This window comes from Misgurnus anguillicaudatus, chromosome 18, assembly GCF_027580225.2.
Source record: "Misgurnus anguillicaudatus chromosome 18, ASM2758022v2, whole genome shotgun sequence".
NCBI classification, from domain to species: domain Eukaryota; kingdom Metazoa; phylum Chordata; class Actinopteri; order Cypriniformes; family Cobitidae; genus Misgurnus; species Misgurnus anguillicaudatus.
Window position 1 is genome coordinate 762145 of NC_073354.2, and position 24985 is coordinate 787129.

Consider the following 24985-nt stretch of genomic DNA (forward strand, 5'->3'; position numbering starts at 1 on the left):
TTAAAATATATTCTAAAACCTGGTTAAATTATTTTGGAGTAGCCTAGTAGGCCTTCTCCACAGTTAATTCTTGTTCATTTTCTGTGTGCATCATTGTTACATGTTTTTACGTTTCTATTCTGAATGAACAAACAGCTCAGTTTACATGCCTCGTCCATGTTGCATTAGTTCATTAAGATAATTCTGAACAGATTTATGTAATTTAAACAACTCCGAATTGTAGTTGAGAACGTCACCGCGCATAGGCTATTGTCGGTAATGTGTCGATCGGGCCGGGCTCGGACACAACGTGCAGGAGCTTCGGTTATGGTTTTTGTGCCCGATCTAAGCTCTAATACAGATGATGTTGACGCTGTAAAAGTTTCGAATATGTATTTATTTTTTATCAAACATATTCAACACTTTTTTACATTAGCCAGGGGATGAAAGAGAAAAAGAATTAAATAAAAACATGGAAATGCTGACATTAATACATTTAGCAGCTTTCTTGTTTATCAGATTATTAATAGATTTTAGGTAGCCTATTTCTTAACTTCTAATAGAAAAATACGGAATAATGGTTTATAATCACCATATTTACATTTATTTATAATAAACGTTGCAAACAAAAGTAACACATTAAACAAATAATATTTCTTATGTAATAAGATATCATAAGAGAAAAAAACTAATTAAATATTTTCCAAACAAAGTCTTAAGCAAAATATATGAATTCTAACAAAAGAGCACAAATCTAACCAATTATTATAATTTTTTTAATAAGACAACTCCAAAACAAATGAAAAAATGTTGACCACAAAAGGTACAAAACAAAAAGTTTCGAATATGCCTACCTGCAGTACTGCAATATTGCCACAAGGAAACGTGCGTACGTCAAGTCGGAACCTGACGTGGAGGTAAGTACTTTTCCACGTCAAAGACGAGTTTTATAAATCTGAGCGTTTGAGTGGATTTGTGCGTAAAAACGCTTTATAAATGAGGCCCCTGGACTAAAATATCTGTTTCTAGGTACCAGAAGTTGGTTGACTCGATTTGACACAGATGTGCAGCAGTTATCAACAACAATGCTTATGCAACTAAATATTAGTAATTCAATAGTTTAAAGTGAAGATAAATCTGAAGACATTTCTTCAGTTTATAAGTGTCTACAAAGGAAAATGTTGACACTGCTATTTTATAACAGCTAAATATTAGTTTTCTTGTCTTCCCTTCAAAAGAACAAGACAGACTTGTACATTTTGTTAATGTTTTGATTTGTAATTTAATGTGTAATGTTTTCAGTACATTTGAGATAAGGAAATAAAATCTATAACATTTCTGCTCTTTTTTCACTTTAGTAAAAATAGCTATTTTAGTATATAGCTATTTTTTAAACACAACTGTAGTCTGGCTATGAGTAACCCACCTCTAAATTAACTTGAATTTGGTTATATGTCCTTTTTTTCCAAAATAACTTTTTGCGAGATGTATCATATTCCATCATGCAAGCTAATGGCACTTTTCCATTGAGTAGTACCCCACGTTTTCCAGACTTGCAGTTTGTGGTGGCACATTCGCAACGCACATTACCAAATATATGCTTAAATGCAACTTAAAAAAGGGCTCAGCAGGCTCAGTCATGTGAGACGGGGGTAAACGCGAAGTGCAAACATCTATTTGTGGTGGTCAATTTTAAATTCTGAGAAATAAATACATTTATGGGAATGTACTCTCACATGTATGATGTCACAGAAGTAGGCAGCGCAAATATAACAACATGCCTATAATCCCTCCCACTCCAAAGTGTTACTAAACTCGATGGAAAAGCTAACCAAGCCAAACCAAACCGTGGGGGTACTATGCAATGGAAAAGTGGCAAAAGTCAACAGTGATTACATGATTTAGTTAAATTTTTAAATGGGGGGCTGTGGTTAGACATCTATTAAACTTTCACTGACAGCCTAAATTTTGCCTCGTTTTAGCGAAGATGTTTTGGGCTTTGTTTGAATGGCTTTTAGATGTCATATGCAAAATTGCTTCTATAATGTAAAATAATGCAGAGCTAGAAGAGTCTCTAAGGCACAGTCCCAAATAGCACCCACCCTAACTCTTTCCCCGCCATTGACGAGTTATCTCGTCAATCCCCAATACCCATATTATCCACCAGTTGTTTATCCTTCACAACTTATAAAAATAAAAAAAGAGATAAAAAGAGAACCGATGAAGGTAGGATGCAAGTTTTTGTTGTTTGAAAGCAGAGGGTCTGTTCTTTCATTTAATATATTGTATGTTTATATATATTTAAAGAATAGCATTTTTGGGAGGGATTAAACGTTTGTGAAAAAGCGCTAAACACTCCTGTTTTAAAAGTCTTTCTTCATCTTCTGTGACATAAAACCATTTTGAATGTCGGGATGAAGTCTGTAACAAGTGCTGGCTCAGGAAAAGTGCGCATCAAGGGGGCATATCGACCATAAAGGGGATAACCTATGGTCTTGTGGACTTAATTGATACCCACACATGTTGCTATTGTAAGTCCATGAGACTACAACAGTTAAGTCCCATTTACTTTCTGTAAAGTCCCTGTAAAGTCAGTTGTTTCTAAAACATCCTGAATGTATGAAATGTATTGTTGAAGCAAGCTACAAAGACTGCAAACTATGTAATACTGAATTGCAGAGTTAAATTGTCAGAATTTTTAGACAAACCTAATATGGTGGCTACTGATGCAGTTAAGCCACAGCACGTTACCCCATCTCTAACACAACTGGGAGCATCCATTTAGGTTGTAGTAGTATTTGAAAGTTGAGGGAAACCAGAAGCTTTTCTGCAAGTGGGCATGGTTACAGTGCCGACAGAGTACACACCCCCAGTGTTTGAGGTAATCCTGCCTGTTTGTTCAAGATTTTGATCACTTATTTTATTTGCTTTTTTTAATAATTGAAATTTGAGTGGTTAATATCACATTTTTCTGTGGTGTCACAAATGGTCACATTTAATATCTGACTTTACCAAGATATTTCTAAAATTGTGTGCTATAATCACAATTAAACAAAATATTTTCAACCAACAACCTGACATCAGCTGTACCATAACCTTTTTTTTAGCTCATAAACACCTTTTCTGAAGTTGTTTAAGCTATTGGGTATGCACGCAGGTTGGCAAGTGCCTCACGAGACCCTGTATAGAGCCCCTGCAGAGAATTGATTGATTGGTTCTTTTACCTGAAAGGCGTGACTGACTTCAGGGTTTTATTTCCTCCATTTATTGTAATAGCTGCACTCAATCTTGTTATATGAATTATCTTTGACTAGAAGGTAGCCAAACCACCCAGCCAAATTTAAATAAAACACCAAGTAAATCAAAATCTGGGAAATAGGCTTTACTCTCTGCTCTTAAATCCAGTGCATCATCAAGCCACCGTTTTAGCACGGCCTACTAAACACAAAAATATGGTAAAACTGTTTAACAGTGTAACTCCACAATTCAGTACTATAGTTTACAGTCTTTGACATTTGCTTCAGCAACACATTTCCAATAGTAGAGGATGTTACAAATGCAATATGACCTAGAATTTATTTGCCCAAGTTAAGGCTTGATCAGTGTAAAACATTGAACAAGATAACCCAGCATGATGTTAACACAGCCATAAAAGTGAAACAACATCATATGAAAAGCCCAAAAGTGAGCTAAAATCAGAGTCAGCGTGAAAATAACATGCAACTGCTTCATTTGTTATCATGGTCTTTTATAATGTAGAAAGAAGCAGGCCAGGCACACAGAAATCTACAGAGCCATATCAGGTTACAGGTCTACATACATGGCCAATAGGTGAAGATTTTAATTTAAATTGGAGCTAGACAATTAAACAACCAAAGTCAATGTTTTCACGGTAAAAATAAAAATACAACATCAGAAATGTTTCTCAAATGTTGACAAAAAACTATTGCAACAACTTAAAAAAGAAAAGTGTTGTTTATCCATGGGCAGTTCATTAATTTCCAAACACCCACACATTTATACTCAGCACAAAATTGTGGTTTTTAAACAGGTTTGTAGTCCAACTTAGACTCCAGCTTCTTTGAATCTGCCACCTTCCTCACAGCCTTCATGAAATCCTCTTGAGTGACATACTCATGATCAGCACGAATGGCAAACATTCCTGTTGGATGTAATGGCCAAAAAAGTTATACATTGGGTATTCAATCACTCACTAATCCTACTGGTTTGCACTGCCTGTGCTTAGAACTAATACTAGTGAACTGCATAATGCACAGTATCTACTGAACTCTATACAATAGACCTTTTCAGCAGTAACAACATAAACAAGCGGCTGCACGTAGCTTCCGGTAAACTCCGCTAAGAATAAATAACAACAAAGTTCTTTAAACATAGTTTATTTATATAACAAGCAAAAAAACCACACATAGATTACATAGGAAACCAAAACATTTGTTATTTTCGACGAGGCATTTGTTCAAGAGATCAGTTTAGCAACTAGTCAGACCATTAAAAAAACGAAACCGGAAGTAAGGTTCGGTCTATATACATACATACTGTTCTAATTAAGTGTCATCCAGTTAATTTAGATAAATGAGGAAAACAAAAAATTTTCTGCCAGATTTTTCCACGTCACTTTGAATGAAAGCATCTACTAAATGTTTAATCATAAATGTAAAAATGGTATTTTAGTGTAAGGAAGATATCTTACCAGCCTCCGTACACACATTCCTCAAGTCAGCTCCATTAAAACCATCTGAGAGTTTAACAATGGCTTCATAATCTGAGGAACAAAAAGAAAAGTTGTAATAAAAAAAAAAAATGGAAGAATGAAAGATGCTAGTATTATAATCAACATATGGAGAGCAGATGCAAAAGCTGCAAAATGCCACCATCAAAAATGAGAATGATATTAACTGAATGCTCTCAGAATTAATAAAATCCTCATTAAATATACTTTTGCCGATTAATCGTGGCCTCAGGTTATTCAGAAATACCAATTTGATGGCACAATCTATCAAGAGTCTGATAAAAATGCTCATTTAAAAGAAAACATGTCAGGCGCGGAGTGTTTAAGTGATTCACAGCAGGGAAAATAAGTATTTAATACATCAGCATTTTTATCAATAAGGGGATTTCTAAGTGGGCTATTGAAAAAAAATTCCACCAGATGTAGCCACCAAGCCAAATAATGAATTCATACAAAGAAATCAGAACATTTAAGTATACAAGTTGAGTCATAATAAATAAAGTGAAATGACACATGGAATAAGTATTGAACATATGAAGAGAACAAGGTGCAAAACGGCATAGAAAGCCAGATCATCACCTGAAATCTGTCATTTTTGGGAGAGAATCCCTGCCCCCTATTAGTACTAATTGATATCAGCTGCTTTAGTCCTAATTGATGGCCTATAAAGGCTTCTCATTACCCAGGAGGCACACAGGAAATACTTCATGATGGGTGTTGGAGCCATTATTTATTGAGTTTCTTTGTTTGACACTAGAGGGCACCATTAGCCTTTGTGATGTATTTAAGTTTGTGTTAATGAGCCGCAGGTGGCAAGGAATGAACGGTCAAACAAACTTTTTTGACCGTGTGAACTGGTTGTCCTAATGTTACGTTCGTATTTTGTTTATTTGTTATGAAGGTTGAAGTTTTGTAAAGTATTTTATTTGTCTTTATTTGATTTTTGGGCCATGATAATAAATGGACTGGCATATTCAACTTCATTTTGAGATATGGACAATACATTTGTTTTTATTTAGCAAGCCTAATGCACGCGTCAAATTCAGGACCTATAACTCCTTCCCTGTCGTTACATGTTTAGTCAAAAAAGTTTGACCAAAGGAGCCTGAATATCAACTTCGGCGTTTGAATTCGATCATTTGGGAGACAACAGTAAAAGTCAGCAGCTGATCTGGAGTCGGATGATGTTCATTCGGGACTGTTTCGTTTTATCGGATCTTCTGTGGATTATTGCTTTCTTTGTTCGCGGATTTCAAAGGACTATGAAGCTGTAAAAGGACACAGCGTACACGAACACTCGAGTCTTCAGCCTGGTACTGAGGAATGAAAGCGCTTTCTCTTGAACTTGAATGGCCATAAACTGTGTGTACACACGAAACGAACAAACACAAATCCAATGCGCATTAGTGGTAAAAAGGTGGTTTTGAAAAAAAATGATTGCTTGTTTGTTTGCGTTTTCTTTAAATGCTTGTTTAGCTTACCCATGTTTACAATGTGTTGTAAGGTAATGCTTATGGGTTTAAAGCATGCTGTGAGTATTTAAATATTTCAAAATGGCAGATAAAAATGAGCTTGAGTCTCAAACACAGAACGCAGAGGCTGAAAATGTTGAAATTGTTGTTCGAAAGAGAGATGTTAAACTTACTGAAAAAGGGTTAATGGCAAAACTCGATACTTTGCAGAAATTAAGAAAATCAAAGTTTAACACAGCCTCCAAGTTAAAAAAGTCAATTCAAGAGTGTTTTGGAAATAATGAATTTAAAGATGTGGTCAAGAAGATGCTTGAAAGGTTTTTATTACAATGTGAGGACGCAAGAGAAGCACATGAGTCTATAATTGCTTTATTGCCTGATGATGAGAAGGATAAGCACGAAACATGGTTCAAAGCCAAGATGTTATGGGCTGAACAATTTAATGATGTGGTAAATGAATGGTTGGATATGCCACACGAGGAATGTGGACGTGATCCCAGTGAAATTGAACCCAATGATAGTGCTTCAAATATACAAACACGGATCAGCAGTGGTAGCCGCCACAGTTCACGCTCCAGCAAATCTAAAAGCTTTGTGGAACTTGCACGCATTGAAATAGAAGCGGAAAATGCGGCTCTTGTCGCTCAGGCAGAGGCTTTAAAAGCAAAGCATGAAATTGAGCAACAAATGGAAATGCTACAAAAACGTAAGGAACAAATGAACATTGAAGCAAAAATTGCAGCCTCCAATGCAAAGCTATCGGTGATCAGGACTTTTGAGCAGCAAAAGGAAGGTAGCACTGCAGTGGACGGGATAGAATCTTATATCCGTAAACATGCAAAAACCACAACTGCATCTCTCCATCCACACGTTGAAATACAAAAGGGGACTTCTTTGCAAAGTTACATAAATGCTACTCCACAACTTGAATTATCTCAGCCTATACAGCAACATGCATCAAAGCCCAGAATAACTGTTTCAGTAAATCCTAGAGATACACTGAAGATACTTCAAAAGCAACAGGAAATGACAGAGTTACTTTTACTGCAACAAAAGTCTCAACATTTTGCCACCACATGAGATTCCAGTGTTTGAAGGGGATCCTTTACAATTCAGTTTGTTCACAAAAGCTTTTAAGTATTGTGTAGAGGAGAAAACAAGCAAAGGTGACTGTTTGTATTTCCTTGAAAGATACACAAGAGGGCGCCCAAGAGAAATTGTACGAAGTTGTATGAATATGGCACCTTAAAGGGGTTATGATACAGCTAAAGCCATGCTTAAACAGCAGTTTGGAGAAGACTATCTTGTTTCTGCTGCATATATGGAAAAGGTGCTTGGATGGCCCATGATCAAGTATGAGGATATCACAGCTCTACAGGAGTATGCTCTCTTTTTACGTGGATGTTGCAATGCAATGGTAGACCTACAATATATGCAAGAGTTGGACATGCCAACAAACATGAGAACAGTGATTCTAAAACTTCCATTTAAATTCAGAGACAAATGGAGAACTACTGCATGTGACATCATGGAAAGACAGAAACGAAGAGCAAGATTTAATGATGTTGTCACATTTATTGAATACCAAGTGAAAGTCATTTCAGATCCAATATTTGGGTCAATTCAAAATCTAGAAACAAAAACCACTGGTAAACCAAAGGACATTTATAAATTTAAGTCACAATCCCAGTCAAAACCAAAGTTTAAAGGAGACAGTTTTGCTACCAATGTTATCCATGTTGACAAACCCATTGTAGGTAAAACCAAAAGTACAAATGATGAACATTCAAGCAGTCAATCTAAAAGCAACTTATCTAGTTGTTTGTTTTGTTCACAAGGGCATTCTTTGGAGCAATGTAAAGAGTTTGGCAAGAAGAAACATAGGGAAAAGGTAAACTTTATAAAGGAAAAGGCTGTTTGCTTTGGTTGCTTACTTGTTGGACACAGAAGCAAAGACTGTAAAAGGCGCCTAACTTGCAAAGTATGCAACCAGAAACATCCCAGTATTCTTCACGTTTTTTCTAAAGAGCTCAAAGTTGATAAAGCTGTCAGCACGAATGATGAACAGAATGCAGAACCTTCAATTAATAACGTGCTTGTATCTGCACAGACATGTGGTCATACAGGGGCCGGGAGTAACAATGATATTTTGCCTATCCTTCCAGTCCAAGTAAAGTCTGCAGTAGGTAACAAAGTCATTCAGACTTATGCATTTCTGGACACAGGAAGCACCTCTACTTTCTGTTCAGAAAATCTTATGAGAAAGCTGCATCTGAATGAAAGAAAGACAAAAATTAGTTTACTTACAATGAGTCCCAAAACGACAGTTTCAAGCTATGTAGTAAACAACTTGGAGATTTCAAGTCTCACTGGTAAAGTTTTTTATGGGTTACCAGAAGTTTACACACAGAAGCAAATGCCAGTAAGCCCAGCAAACATTGTTGAACAAAAAGACCTAACTAAATGGCCATATCTTGATGGGATTCACATTCCGCATATTCAAGCTGAAGTAGAGTTGTTGATAGGTAACAACGCCTCTAAATTACTTGAACCATGGCAAGTAGTGAATAGCCAGGGAGATGGTCCTTATGCCGTACGTACCCTACTGGGGTGGGTTGTAAACGGTTCTCTAGGCAGCTCTCAAAATAAACAACATACTGCTAGAGTAAATAGGGTGTCTGTTGAAACATTGGAATTGCTATTGGAAAAGCAATACCAGCATGATTTCAGTGAAAAGCTGTCAGATGACAAAGAAGAAATGTCCCAGCAGGATAAAAGGTTTATGGAAATTATGGAGAAATCTGGAGCTTTAAAAGTGGACATTATAGTTTGAAGCTGCCTTTCAAAGAGAGAGATCTTGCTATGCCAAACAATCTTAACGTTGCCAAACAACGTCTGCTTGGAACAAAGAGAAAACTTGAAAGAAACATGAAATTTCAGCAGGAATATACTGATTTTATGAATGATATGACGAGCCAGGGTTACGCTGAGAAAGTGCCAGAGCATCAGTTGGATCGAGATGATGGTAAAGTGTGGTATATCCCACATCATGGTGTCTACCACCCTCGAAAAGGTAAATTACGTGTAGTTTTTGACTGTGGAGCAGAGTACAGTGGAGCATCTTTGAACAGTCAACTTCTACAAGGTCCTAATCTAACCAACTCATTAATAGGAGTCCTTTTGAGGTTCAGACAAGAACCTATTGCTTTCATGATTGATATCAAAGCAATGTTTTATCAGGTCACAGTGGCAGAGGAAGACAGGGATTTTCTACGCTTCCTATGGTGGCCAGATGGAGATGTTACGCAGGATGTTGTTGTCTTCAGAATGACTGTTCATTTATTTGGAGCAGTTTCCTCTCCCAGTTGTACATGTTTCGCTTTAAGAAGAACTGCAAAGGACAATCAACACTGCTTTAGTGAGTAAGTAAGTGACACTGTTTACAAAAACTTTTACATGGAGGATTGCCTCCAAAGCGTACCTACAGAACAAGATGCAATTCAAATGATTAAAGACCTGACTGCTCTTTGTCACAAATGTGGTTTCCATCTAACGCAATGGATGAGTAACAGCAGAGAGGTCTTACTATCTATTACTGAACAAGACAGATCCAAAAATCTTAATGAACTCAATCTGGATCGAGACCAGCTACCAGTAGAAAGAGCCTTAGGACTTCAATGGTGCGTGCAAACTGACACCTTTAACTTTAAAACTGTTTGCAAAGAAAAAGCTCCAACCAGACGTGGCATTTTGTCTGTAGTTAGTTCAGTGTATGATCCTTTAGGATATCTTGCACCATTGACACTTCCAGTCAAACTTATCCTACTGGAGTTATGCAGAACAAACCATAACTGGGATGATGAGATTCCTAAATTTCTTGAGCAAAGATGGACTAAATGGATTACTGACTTGGATCAGTTAAATACTTTCAAAGTTGACAGATGTCTGAAACCATCTAATTTTGGAGAACTGGCTAGTGCCCAACTACACCCTTTTTCAGATGCCAGTGGAAGTGGATATGGATCTGTAACCTACTTAAGACTACAGAATTGTAACAATGATGTGCATGTCTCCTTTCTGCTTGGCAAATCTAGGGTGGCACCCCTAAAATCAATCACTATTCCTTGCTTGGAGTTGACTGCTGCAGTCCTAGCTGTTCATATTGATAAAATGCTCAGAAAACAACTTCAGCTTCAACTGGAAAACTCTTGTTTTTGGACTGACAGCACATCTGTCCTAAAGTATATAAAAAATTAAAACAAGAGATTCCGTACCTTTGTTGCAAGCAGGATTTCTGCAATCAGAGAAGCTTCAGATGTAACACAATGGAGGTATATTCATACTTCACAAAACCCTGCAGATGTTGCATCCAGAGGATTGACTGTTCAGCAATTTGTTACCAGCAAAGAATGGTTAAATGGACCAGAATTTCTAAAAGAGCCAGTTTCAACATGGTCAAAAAACAACATTGACTTAAACGTTGTTGACAATGATTCAGAGCTGAAGAAAGAGCTCTCAGCAAATGCTGTAAATATTGAGGTCATCGAGAATGCAACCCCCATAGGCTTATCAATTACTTTTCAGATTGGAAAAGACTTAAAACCGCAGTTGCATGGATACTGAGAATAAGGAAAGTCCTACTTGAAGTAAGTCGCCAAAGAAAACAATTGACAATGACTTTGAATGATGACAATGTGTTGAAACAGAGATTGCAACAAACCAAAGCTTCATTTGGAGGTCAATGCGTATCTTCAGATGACCTTTTAGAAGCAGAAAAAGCTGTAATCCAGTTCTGTCAATGGGAAAAATTTAGCACTGAGATTTCACTACTAAAATCAGAAAGATCTGAAATAAGAAAAAAGACAGTGCTATACGTAAGTTGAGCCCTATTTTAGAAGATGGGATACTGAGAGTTGGTGGGAGATTGTGCAGAGCTGCTATGCCCAAAGAAAGGAAGCACCCGGTTATTTTAGCCAAAGATCAGCATATTTCTACACTAATCCTCAGGCACATTCATGTACAAAATGGTCATTGTGGAAGAAATCACATGCTCTCCATTTTAAGAGAAAATTATTGGATTACCCACGCCAATTCATTAGCCAGAAAGGTTATTTCGAAGTGTACCTTCTGCAAAAGGCACAGTGGTAAATTGGGTGAGCAAAAAATGGCTGACTTGCCCGTAGACCGAATAACTGCAGATCTTCCTCCATTTACTAATGTTGGGTTGGACTATTTTGGTCCAATTGAGGTAAAAAGAGGTCGCAGTTTGGTAAAACGCTATGGTGTAATTTTTACCTGCATGGCCAGCAGGGCAGTTCACTTGGAGGTGGCATACTCATTGGACACTGATTCTTGCATAAATGCACTGCGACGATTCATATGCAGAAGAGGGCAAGTATGTCACAGGATATCCGATAATGGAACAAATTTCACCAGCGCAGAAAAGGAACTGAGAAAATCTCTTAAAGAGTTGAATCAAAGTAAAATCACCAAGGCTCTAGCACACAAAGGAATTAAATGGAGTTTTAATCCACCTGCAGCCTCTCATCATGGTGGTGCATGGGAACGTATCATTCGAATGATAAGAAAGGTGTTATCCTCTGTTTTAAATCAGCAGACACTGAATGATGAAGAATTGCATACTGTCCTGTGTGAAGCTGAGGCAATTCTCAATGATCGACCTATCACTAAAATATCTGGAGATTCAAATGATTTGGAAGCGCTAACCCCCAATCATCTTCTTACAATGAAGAGAGAACCCATCTATCCTCCAGGTCTTTTTGACAAATCAGATCAATATGTAAGAAGAAGGTGGAAACAAGTACAATACCTCTCAGATCTGTTTTGGAAAAGATGGATCAAAGAGTACTTACCTTTGCTACAAGAACGTCAAAAATGGACAATGGAAAGACGTAATTTTATGCCTAATGATATTGTTCTTATTGCAGATCCTTCAGCCCCACGCAATTCTTGGTTACTTGGTAGAGTGTTAGAAACTTACCCAGATAAAAAGGGTTTAGTTAGATCTGCACGAATTCAAACCAAAACAAACACAATAGTAAGACCTATAACAAAACTTTTGTCTTTTATTGGAAATGTGAAAGGTAAATGGGATATGATGTACCTTTATTGTTAAAGAAGGCAATTGTTTATTGTTGATGATAATCTATTTAATGGCTCCTTATATTATTATATGATTTAAAATTGTTTATTCCTTTATGTCATTAACAATTAGGGGCCGGAATGTTGGAGCCATTATTTATTGAGTTTCTTTGTTTGACACTAGAGGGCACCATTAGCCTTTGTGATGTATTTAAGTTTGCGTTAATGAGCCGCAGGTGGCAAGGAATGAACGGTCAAACAAACTTTTTTGACCGTGTGAACTGGTTGTGCTAATGTTACGTTCGTATTTTGTTTATTTGTTATGAAGGTTGAAGTTTTGTAAAGTATTTTATTTGTCTTTATTTGATTTTTGTGCCATGATAATAAATGGACTGGCATATTTAACTTCATTCTGAGATATGGACAATACATTTGTTTTTATTTAGCAAGCCTAATGCACGCGTCAAATTCAGGACCTATAACTCCTTCCCTGTCGTTACAATGGGTAAAAGTAAAGAACTCTCTCAAGATCTTTGTAATCTTATCGTTGAATGGGGAAATGGTTATAGGCGCATTTTCAAAATGCTGAATGATACTGTGAGCACTGTGGGGGCCATTATCTGGAAATGGAAGAGCATCACTTCACCGTAAACCGGCCACAATCAGGTGCTCCACGTTAGATCCCTGTCCAAGGAGCCCAAAGAATAATCAGGAGAGTTCTCCAAGAGCCAAGAACCACTTGGGCAGAATCTCAGGAAGACCTCGCATCAGCAGGTACTGTTGTTTCAAAGAAAACTATAAGCAATGCACTGAACCCCCATGGCATTCATGCACGCTCACCACGCAAGACTCCATTGTTGAACAAAAAGCATGTTAAGGCTCCGTTAAAGTTTGCAAAAGAGAATGTTTTGCCGCTTTCTAGTATCTTGCGAATAGTATGCCATACAGACCCGTTTGCCACTGAACCTGCATTAAAGACGACAGTGGGGCCTCCAGCCTTAGTCAAACGGGTTGACACGTATGGTCAGGTTGCGATGTTGGCGTTTTCTAGTGGTCTTGTAAATGGTATGCAATATAGACCCGTTTGCCACTGAACCTGCATTAACGACGAAAGTGGGGCTTCAGACCTTAGTCAAACGGGTCGACAGGTTTCATTTTCTCTTAAAGATCGGAAGGCGACCCTTAGTTACCATATATATATATATATATATATATATATATATATACCTTCGCATTGGGCCCCCAATTTGCAAAATCCTCAACTGTGGATAATAATTATGCCGCAATAGTTAGTCTGTCAGGAACTAAGCTGATTTAAACCACATCACTGTGTGACACTTGCATTACATGTGAATGGGCCCCTACGCTAATATGATTGGTTTTTCTCTCCCCGTCTCGTCCTCGACCCCGAGGACAATGAGACAAACAGACCCAGTTCCGGTAGATGTGAAATGTCAGCACACCTCTGATCTACTGGCCGTCCTTCACGCATCTCCCATGGGTTTTTCCCTCCTAGGACTTTTTTTATTTCCTCGGCTAAAAAGCCCGGGGGGTTTTTACCCCGGGGAGGCAGCCTTCTTTGGCTTAACTTAGCTTGCTCTTCTAGACGTTACATTAGTAATACGCTCGCTTGTAATGTTGAGTCATAGCCGCAGCAAATTTAACTGCTTATGCTATCGTGTATTTTGTTGTGCTATCTATCTTTCTATGCTTTTCACTGCTTCTATTAATGTAAAGCTGCTTTGAAACAATTAAATATTGTGAAAAGCGCTATATAAATAAAATTTAATTGAATTTGGATAAGCCTGTGGATTATTGGAAGACTATAGTATGGTCAGATGAAAGCAAAATTGAACTTTTTGGCAGTCCTTCTACACACCATGTTTGGAGAAGAAATGGCACTGCCCACCACCCCAAGAACATCATACCAACAGTTAAGTTATGGGGTGGAAGCATTATGGTTTGGGGCTGCTTTTCAGCAAGGGGTACTGGCAAACTTCATATTATTGAAGGCAGGATGAATGAAGAAATGTACTGGGAATTTTGGATAAAAATCTGCTGTCATGTACCAGAAAGCTGAAAATGAAGACACAAGGCCAAAGAAACAATGAAGTGGCTTCAAAGAAAGAAAGTTGCTTGAATGATCCAGTCAATCACCTGACCTAAATCCCATAGAAAATCTATGAGGAGAACTGAAGATCAAAGTTCATAAAAGAGGCCCAAGGAACCTTCAAAAAGCGGGTGACATTAAAGTAGCGCAATCGAAAGCAGACTTCTTTATGATTTATTGTGAAATGAAGTACAATCAGCATTTTTCTCATCAATGACATCTGAATTACATAAACTCCGGTATAGCGGATCATTAAAACTAACGTTGAGAGAACAGGAGACTGGCGGAAACCTTTTCCTAACAAAGACACACGAGAAAGCGTGCATGCTTTATTTTGCCTGGACAGATAAGCGAGAGTAAACACGCTTTATTCTGTTGGGTATTTCAGTTTTGATGCGTCTTATTAATTGGGCAGTAGACACTGCTGGCATTGCAGACATTACAAAGTTTATGTTGTGATGCTTTCATATTTACACAAAGCAGACCACATATAATCACATGTTCAGCCATGCGTGCTCTCTGTTAATGACACTGAATGACAGTTGAGGTAAATAAAGGATTGGGAGATCACGATACACATGGCAGATCCCGATATGTTTTAAAATGCCCTGATCGGCTCCGATACAGATCTTTGCGATTGGCTAAGGACATCCCTAATATATTCTATACTGTACTTTGCTTTTGTAAATATTTGTAATATCAGCATAACATATACATAATTAACCATTCAGCTTTAGTTGTTTTTGAACATTTATTTATTGTTTAGTTGTTTGCAGTTGCTTGAAAGGTTATATTTTTACCAAGGTAAAACCACATCAGATGGCAATGCTTCAGAGATATGTTGGTATAACTTTGCATTTTATTATAGTTGTTAAGTGATGATTTGGGTGTGTGTGACCAAAGCAGCACGTCTAAAAATATTGAGTAGCTATTAAACTAACTCTGGAAAAGCTGCACCAGATGCAGTCAGCGCAGACTTGTTTCACATGCAGTTATAATTCAGCAGATACAACTGCCACGTGAGGTTTAGGTCATGGTTTCAGACATCTGGGGCCTCATTTATCAAGCGTGCGTACGCACAGAAGTGTGCGTAAAGTGTGCGTAGGAACAGTTTTACGCAAAGTGTGGAATTTATCAAATTGCACTTATACTTAGAAATGTGTGTAAATATACGCACACCTCGGAGTATGCGTACGCAGAGCATCTAGTGGTAGAATAGCGATACTACACAGGACCCTGTTCCAGTGAGTAAAAAGAAGTGTCTATTTATTATCCACAAGCAGGTGTTAAAAATGATTAATGTCAGTATGGTAACAGCAAATAAGTATAATGATTTATTTGTGATATGTATGTGTATTTGTGAAAGCTCTACATGTGATTTGTATAAATGAAGTCTCGGACAAATGCTTGACACAGTGCAATGGCTTATCTTGCGTTATTGGAAGACTTGGCAAATAATACATTCCGCCATTAGCGCGTTTTCAAAGATCGCGCCAATGATGCTGGTTATATATGCTGCTGTCCAAGGTGGAAAGTTGTCTGTCCTCCTCCAGTTGCACTCGTTTCACGTGGGTGTGCTGTGACGCGTTTTTTTTTTCTGATAATTTAATGTCAAACCACTTCTGGAAGTGTTCTCTCCTCATATTCAACGGAATTAAACTCACTGGTAACATGTTCCAATGTAGATTTGTTTTCTTTTGTTAGTCATTCCTCCCGCACTAAGTAAACCAAACAGGATGTGTTATTAGGATTTAACCTCATCCACCAGTAACTCAATTTCTGTGTCTGTAAAATTCCTCTTTTATGCTCTCTTTGTCATTATTGCGATGAGGGAAAAAGCACAACCACGTGACATATAACGGGAGGTGTTGTCACCATATATGGTTCATTGGAGTCGTTTCGGAATGCAAATGACTATGAACGTGCACGAGCATGGTGCTTAAGAACAAGTGGGATTTATCATCAAAGATTAATTACTGATGTGCGTACGAACCACGTGCGCACGTTTGATAAATCCCGATTTTTTTGTACTTAGGCACATTCTAAATTTCATTTGTAGGTACAAATATAGAACATTTTCTACGCAATGTTGATAAATGAGGCCCCTGTACTTTCGTTTGTTGCTTTAGAAGGGTAGAGCTGAGGGACCCCACAGAGTAACGGCTCTTCTCTGGACGAACACGCCAAAGTCCAGACCAGACTGAGGTTGACATTGATATGATTGAAGTGTAGATAAGCAATGAAAAATGCGATCGCGCATTCCTTATTCTCACCATTACCGACAGGCGTCTCAGCGGAAGACGTGCAACCTCCCGAGCGCTTTGGAAATAAAGAAATGCCTTGACTCGTCTTTGACAGGGAGTTGTTAGATGTGACATATGAATGTTTAAACGTTTAAATTAAAAACCAAAAAAAAAAAAAAACTTAAACAAACTTAATAAAAAAAAATTTCTGTGAGCCAGTTTATGTTCTATTTTTGACAGCAGACGTGTGCCACAGAAAGGGGGAGGGCAGGCCGCAAATGGCCCGCGGGCTGCAAGTTTGAGACCACTGTCCTTTCATGTGGCATCCCCCAATGGATGGAGACCTGGTACATACATACACTGTTCAAAAGTTGTAGAACATTTGACTGCAATCTTTCTATGGTTTTGAAAATATTTTAATCTGAAGGTGTATGCTTAAATGTTTGAAATTACTTTTGTGAACAACACAACATAATTTCTTTCATTAGAAAACGAACAGTTTATTTAAATTATTTTGAAAAGTATGACTTAACCCCAAAATAGATGTGAACTCCTTCAATATTGTTCAAAATTCAGTTCAGGTTGAGCTCTCAAGAAGGTCCTTTATAAAATGCCACGAGTATGATTTTGCAGATTCTAGGCAAAGGGTGACTACACTTCAATTAATACAATTTCTGTTTTATCAGAAATTGATAATTTGTAAAGGTCCCGTTCTTTCTGTGTTTTTGAAGCTTTGATTGCGCAATATAACGCGTGTTCATGTTTCACGTGTAAAAAACTCGGTATTTTTCACACAATTTACTTATCTGTTTAGCACTGTTTTCACTGTCCTTTAAACGGGCTGATGTCTTCCTTGTTCTATGAAGTCCCTCCTTCAGAAATACATAAGTTCTGATTGTGTAGTTTGTTTTGTGTGTTGTGATTCAGTAGCAGCTTAGCTTGCCAGTAACTTAGCTGGCAACTGATGTATTCCTGTGGGCGGAGTTTAGTCAAAAAACGGTTTTACTGACGTCATTAAAGCAGGAAGTAGAGGGCTGTACTCCAAACCGGGCGTTCGCTGTAGTCTTTGAAAGGCGAATTCTGTTAAAGAAAATATATCGCCTGGCAGTGAACTTTGAGCTTTATCATTTTACAGGTATTATTTATGCTATTATAGCAACATTACACACTAACTAGGGTTTAAAAAATGGGACCAGGGGCCCGTTTCAGAAAGGTGGTTAAGTGCAAACTCTGAGTTTGTTAACCCTGAAATAAGGGAAACTCTGAGTTTTCCGTTTCAAAAAGGGAGGTAGGTTAAACCTGAGATGGCGGGGTAAGTCAAGCCTGTTTCAGAAGGAGAGGTAACTTATACTCAGAGTCTGTTTCCGGAGTAACATACTCTCTGAACCTAACCTGGTCGGGAGCAGGTTTTATCCTGTAAACTCTGAGTTTCTTGTGGTCTCCTCCCCTTTTTTAAAGGAGTAGCGGTGTTTAATCTTGTTAGTTGCTTTAGTACATTCAATCATTGCGCACATTTTTATTATGTACACTGTAAAATATTTTTAGCTGTCTTTAAGTTATAATTAAATTGCCAGTGCAAACCATTTTAACTTACGACTTTATATTTTTATATATTTCACTAAACTTTCAACTAAAAAAATGTAAACAGTAAATTGAAATGAATTGTAAAGCTAATATGATATACTTAGGTGCATAGATGGTCTAAGTGACTATAATGTCATGTACTTTTATAGAGAATCCTGTAGATGATGATGTTGCATTCATTTGTAGAAAGTTAGATTTATGTTGCGAGTGGATTTTGAGACCCCGAGTGGTGTTTTTTCATATCCACTTAAATTTATTTGAGCGAAATTATTATTTTTTGCAGTCATTTTAGATATAAAAATATACTTATATTACTAATATCACTATTTATGGTGCTCTTACATCTATACAGTTGCCTTGACATTTCTTATGCATCTACTCGTCATTATCGCTGGTCTAGTGGGTAGTGCTATGCGCAGTAGTTAGGGCAGACGTACTGTCGGCGATCGGAGTTCGAATCCCGGCTCGGCGAACTTTTGTTTTATTCATGACAAACATTTGTAAAGTTCATAGCCTTATATGACAAAGTATTATGCTTAATTTCATTTTTAGCTGAGCTGCTGTCATCTTTTTGTCCATGGGATTGCATCTGCATGTAAATGAATATAATAACGTACAGTCCTCAGTTTATTTACTTCGGATATTTTAACTGTGATGAAAAATTAAATGTACGCATTTACTAGAGTAGCAATTTACAAAAACAACTCTTTTCTTTAAAATATATGCTCGTAGTTGCATTACACTTGCAGTAACACCTTCAATTTTAGTAGTAAAAATGATTAAGACCTCTTTGTCATGTGCTGTTGTCATGGTAAATCGTAAAATCTGAGCTCCATTGATGATGGCTTTTCATTGTGGCTGTGCACGCGCTTAACTCAGAGTCAACCTACTCTGAGTCGATTGAACTAACTCAAATGAGCTGTTCTGTAACCGAAAACTCAGAGTTTACTATCTCAGAGTAAGTCAACTCAGAGTTCAAGTTTAAACTCAGAGTTGGTTGAACCTCCTTATTGAAACGGGCCCCAGGAAGAATGTGACCTTTAATTGTTTTGGATGCTTTTAGTCACAACATAATTAGTTGTCATTCTAAAGGTTTTAAGAAGTTAACCAATATTCTTTGTGGGGAAAAAATCAATAAAGAATCAGTAAGTGTTGTAAAACTTTTGAACAGTAGTGTATAAAAAGAACAGGTATGAAACACAGCACACCCTTAAATGATCAAAATATGCTTCTGAATAAAATAACTTTTTTAAACAAGAGAACCAAGTAGCCAAGGACCCTGCAAAGAAAGCAAAAATACAAAACAGAAAAACTAGTCATTCACAGACGCACCTATATCGCCATGCTTTGTGATGGGCCCGGAGTGGATCTTCAGAATGTCTAGTCGAGCCTGTTCATTGGGCAACTCAATATCTGTGCATCAGGAAATGAAAAGTATATTCAACTCGCAGAGCACTAATTACTACAACAGCATATATTTAAGGGAAGTGAACGGGCAGAAAATCACAATCTTACGGATCTTTCGGTCCAGGCGGCCAGGACGCAGGAGAGCAGGATCTAAGGTGTCAGGTCGGTTGGTGGCCATGATCATCTTGACTCTATGTAGAGTGTCAAATCCATCCATCTGATTCAGCAACTGATAAGACGACAATAACTTCAAATTATGGTTTAGTTTCTTTTAAGGGGTAGTTCATCCAAAAAATACATTTCTGTCTAAAGACTAAAATTCAGGGATGATCCGATCTATCGGCCACAGATTTTTAAATATATATTTTTTAAATGCCCTTATTTAAAAATGCAGTCCTACAAGGTAACGAATATATGCGCAGAAAGTGCACGGACAGTATGCGTACAACAGCGCATGCACAAGAAAATATTGAGATAGGACACTTCACTACAAACAATTACACAAAGGAAATAGACAGCATTTGCACAAACACTAGAGTTTTCTCTACTTTTATTTTCAATTCTTCCAAGAACAGAAAGCTGTGAAGCATTTTCGTCACCATAACGTTCATGTTCTTTTTTTACTTGATTCTTAGGGATGTTAACAATTAATCGATCTTCGATTAATTGTCGATAAAAATTTACTCGATAAAACTTAACGATTGTTGAAAAACAAGATCATGCACGTGTGTGCGGCGCCTGCGCAAAACACATACAGTCGGAGAAAAAAAATTAAGCGAGCGCGAAAAAGTTAAACTACTAGCTATGATCACAACGATGCTCGATGCAAAGCACACGCATGTGCTTTTTAACGTCATGCGAGACGAGGCTGGCTGGCTGTCAACGCAACGAAATTACATCCGCAGTGGATCTGACAGGGTCCGACGCAGAAAATGCAAATACGTTTAGGATACTGAAAGCAAAGACCCTCTTCGGGGAAGCCTGCAAGATTAGCATAGCAACACTGCTATATACAGAGAAGGAGACCAGAAGCCGTTTTTAATGAACAGATTAAAATGTAATCTTAAATTATGGCAAGAAACTGTCAAATGTAAACTGTAACTGACTGACGTTACACCCTGAATGCCCGCAACATATATCACTGATCATCAATATTGACTGGCCGAGGCGCTGCGTGTTTTCTAATGGAAGGTTGGCATCTCCGTAATATAAGCATCTTTGCTGAAAGTACGTCTAAACTGAGGTGACGACGAGAAAAGTGCCCTTCGTGTGCTTCTTGGATATAATTACAAACAGTGTATCAACGACTCGGAAAGCGAGGTAAACAACTTGATAAATAACACTTGATGATAATAAAACTGTTATTTTGACATGGACTTTCATGCGTCTGTGGCAGAGTGCCCATGTGAGGCGGAGTTATACACTGTCATTATATTTCATTACGAGATAAGTTTAAATTGATGATTTTATCAAAACAACAACTACATTGACTCATTTTACAATCCCACTAGCATGTTATTTAGACAAAATAAAATCTTTTAATTCGCGTGAGGAAGCTGTCGTTTTTATGCACACTTTTATGTCATTGGCTATATACCACTGCAGTGAAGGCTTATTGCACTATTACTGTTAACGATTATTCGATTGATTGATCGTTAATTTAAATGATCATCGAATATGGGAAATTGCATAAATTGACATCCCTACTTGTTCTAAACCTTGTTTGCAATGGTCGTGGAGACTTTTTAGCCGTTCACGATCAAATATCGTCATATCGCACACCCCTACCGAGAATTGTGAAATTTCACTTGTATTGGTAGCTTATACTGAAATGTTGGTACCATGACAACACTAGCTGCGACTGTGTAGGCTCCTATAGCAGAAAGGTGCTCCTATATTGACAGGAAGGTGCAAGTTACAGAGCCCCTACCTCCATCAGTGTCCTCTGGATCTCTCTATCTGCTGAAGTTCCTTCTGAAAACCGACGGCCACCTTTGAAAACAAACCATATTTTCAATTCAAAAAGTCATTTCTCTTAATAAGAACAGATTAGAATACAAAGTTGGTAAATATTACCAATCGCATCAATTTCATCCATAAAGATAATGCAAGGTTGGTGGTCTCTGGCATAATTGAACATCTCTCTGATGAGTCTGGCGCTCTCACCAATATACTTATCAACAATGGAGCTCGACACAACCTGGTAAAAAACACATTTTATTGATCTTCTGGGATAACAGTCTGTGTATAATGTACATTCATTAAAATGTATAATTGTTTAAACAATCAAACTTTAATTTCAATTGTTCTGTTTTGTCAAAAAATAATTAGTGACGCACCAATCATGAATTTCATTTTTAAAAGCAAAAAAGCTGATTCTGCTTTTTTTCTTTAAACAACAGACAAGAATGCCTAAAACAGTACATGAACAAGATGTTTGTTTGTTAAAAGGTTTAAATGGCCTAAAAAAACTGTAGTTATCTGAAATAAAAAGCAACAACTACATCTTAAGCACAATGATCAAATATGCAACATGAAATGTTTTTGTTTAAAATTTTATTTAATTGTTCTATAGTATAGATTATAATTAAACAAAATAATTAAACAAAATTTTAAAGTGACAAACAAAAATCCCTAATATTCCATGACTTGGATGAAAAAATTCATATTAAAGCTTTGCGTCCATAAAACAGACTGTCCGAATTAAACAAAAAAGCAGTCTGTTGCTAATCGCGTGTAAGAGTGCAAAAACCATCCAGTTCCGATGTATGGCTGGTCAATCTCTGGCAATAATGATTTAGGTTCAACTTTATTTTTCTTACCTTAAGGAAATTACAGTCTAGTTGACTGGCCACAGCTCTGGCAAGTAAAGTCTTCCCAGTGCCTATAGGACATAAAATAAAAATGGATAAACACCCCTCACATGAATATATTGGGAGTCTGAATATTTTTTTTTATTTAAAGATTTTTCTTCTCTCTCAATATATATATGTATATTCAATACATAATTCACGCACACCCCCACAGCTAAGTACACACCACAAGTAAATACATTTGCCACTAGCCATTAAGCGACTAACCTGGAGGCCCATAGAGCAGGCAGCCTTTGGGAGGGATAATGCCCACCCGCTGGAACAGCTCAGGATTGGTCAGAGGCAGCTCAATTACCTTAAAAATGTCCAGAAAGTAATACATGTCAGTCTTTCAAAAAAAGACCCAAGATCTATATTTAGCTGACAACTGCATGCTGCCTGAACAAATCCAAGTTCAGAAACTGCAAACCAACCTCTCTCAGCTCACGGATCTGCTCAGACAAACCACCAATCTCAGAGTAAGAAACACTGCCAGGATCTTCATGGGACATGTTGTACACGAGAGGATCCACCTCACGAGGTAAATACCTTAAAGGGTTTGGGGGAAAAGTTCCATTAAAAGTAGCTTATTAAGAACCATCAGAATTAAAGAAAAAAAAATGTATTTAAGAAAGACTAAATTTTGAGTGTCAAAAAACATTAGATTCAGAATTTTCATTTTTTTAATAAGAAATTCTTTTACACATTTAACTGGACTCTTAACCAAAGTGTTAAGGATATGAATATGTACACAACAACAAAAATTCTCTCTTAATTTACTTACACTCATGCCATCTCAGATGCATATGACTTACTACAGCTCATCAAATCAGTTTTTCTTTTAATAACCACTTAGTAAATTATAATAATAATAATTGAATAACCCTTTTTACATTACAATTTTTTTTACAAGAGATCATTTTTATTCTTTAAAAATGTTGATCTTAGATGTGATATTCAGTATCATACCTCATTATAGTAAGAGTGGTCATGTCCAGGGCCACTCTGGTCCCTGGTTTAAGCTTGGTTTTATCCAGCTGAAACAAAAAGTGTTTAGTAATCCCAAAAAACTTTACTATAAAAGAAAAGCATTAATTGTAAAGTACAGAGAACACATTCACCTGTCTACGACATCCAACAACATAGCGAGGGCCATTAGTAGCTTTGACAATAACTGCAACACAAAGAGACATTTCAGAACAGAGCTGTAGCTTCAGTATCATCATCACACACACCAGAATAACTTTCTCAGCTTACATTTCTCCTCCGTCAGTTGTTTCAGCACCTCACCAACAATCTACAAATGACAATGAAACGATTAAGACACAAAACATGCAAATGTCACATTTCTTGACGTTTTTAACCAAATAAAACTTTCACCTTTTACCTAAATAAAAAAAAAACCTTCTATGCACACAATCGTTTTTACCTGTCCCACACTCTGTAAAGCCTTCAGATCGTTTTCCGACTTCTCATACTGTTTTGTTAGCTCTTTCAACTGTTCTCGCACTGAAAAGAATAATTTAGGTTATGAAGCGATGCGAAGGGTTGAGTTAACTTACCTGAACGAGGCAAAAGTTACATACAAGTTTTAACGTCCGTGATTCAGACGTGCTATAAATAAACATTGTGAGCTAGTTTCTGAAATTGAGAAAAAATAATATTATTTCTTTATTGATCTTATAAAAATCGGAACAGTTAAAAGAACGTTATGCACATCAATGTAATAGAATTATATGATCAGTTCAGATGTTATCATTAGCGGCTAATGCATCTCAGTACGGCATGACAAAGCGACTTCCAAAGAAGCCAACGAAAAAAATCAGCAAACAGCCACATACGCTATCAAACTGATCAATCACACGCTGCCATAATTCAATGACAGAAACATATTATTCTTACATTCTTTAAGACGTCCGTCAATTTCTTTGTGCTCTAGTAATTTTTTTCTGTAGTCTTGTAGACCCTTTTCTCTGTTATCCGCCATGTTTACTGCCGCTTCGCTGCTTCTTCTTCGTTCTAATTATTGCGGTTGGCAGAACAATTTGAAGGCACATATGCGCCATCTACAGCAAAGAGTATAGAAGAACAAGAGGCGAAACTCTATGCGTTTTTGCAACAGCCACTAGGTGGCGCTTCGGTAGCGAGGTCGCCATTTTGGAATGATTTTCAGCGAATCTCACAGCCAAATCAAAAGCGCATTAGGTTAAAGTTTTTTTTAATTAAAATTTGTTCACTTGCTACACCTACAGTAAATGCTCTATTGTCTTGTATGTATGTATGTATGCATGTATCTGTTGTGTTGTTGTTATCAGTTGTGGAATCCAATCATTAAATAGATACACATTTGAGTTTTTCTTGCTTTATTATGTAATTCTATTTTATGCTACTTTACACATTTACTGCTATTATAAGTTACCAACTCCACTAGGTATGAAATACATTTTGTACATATTAACCCCCTGGATTCCGCTACAAACACCATA

General features: G+C 37.2%; 1 protein-coding gene across 1 annotated transcript; it reads right to left on the minus strand.

Moving 5' to 3' along the window:
• Positions 1-3706: 3706 nt before the first annotated feature.
• Positions 3707-24561, minus strand: psmc6 (proteasome 26S subunit, ATPase 6). The gene is made up of 14 exons (XM_073855468.1): positions 24402-24561; positions 23929-24008; positions 23757-23796; positions 23621-23673; positions 23469-23536; positions 22934-23048; positions 22728-22815; positions 22470-22531; positions 21724-21847; positions 21578-21639; positions 19756-19876; positions 19573-19653; positions 4691-4762; positions 3707-4141 (listed from the first exon to the last, which is right to left on the minus strand). Exons 1-14 carry the CDS (start codon positions 24484-24486, stop codon positions 4023-4025), a joined length of 1170 nt encoding a protein of 389 aa, XP_073711569.1. The 5' UTR covers positions 24487-24561; the 3' UTR covers positions 3707-4022.
• Positions 24562-24985: the final 424 nt, after the last annotated feature.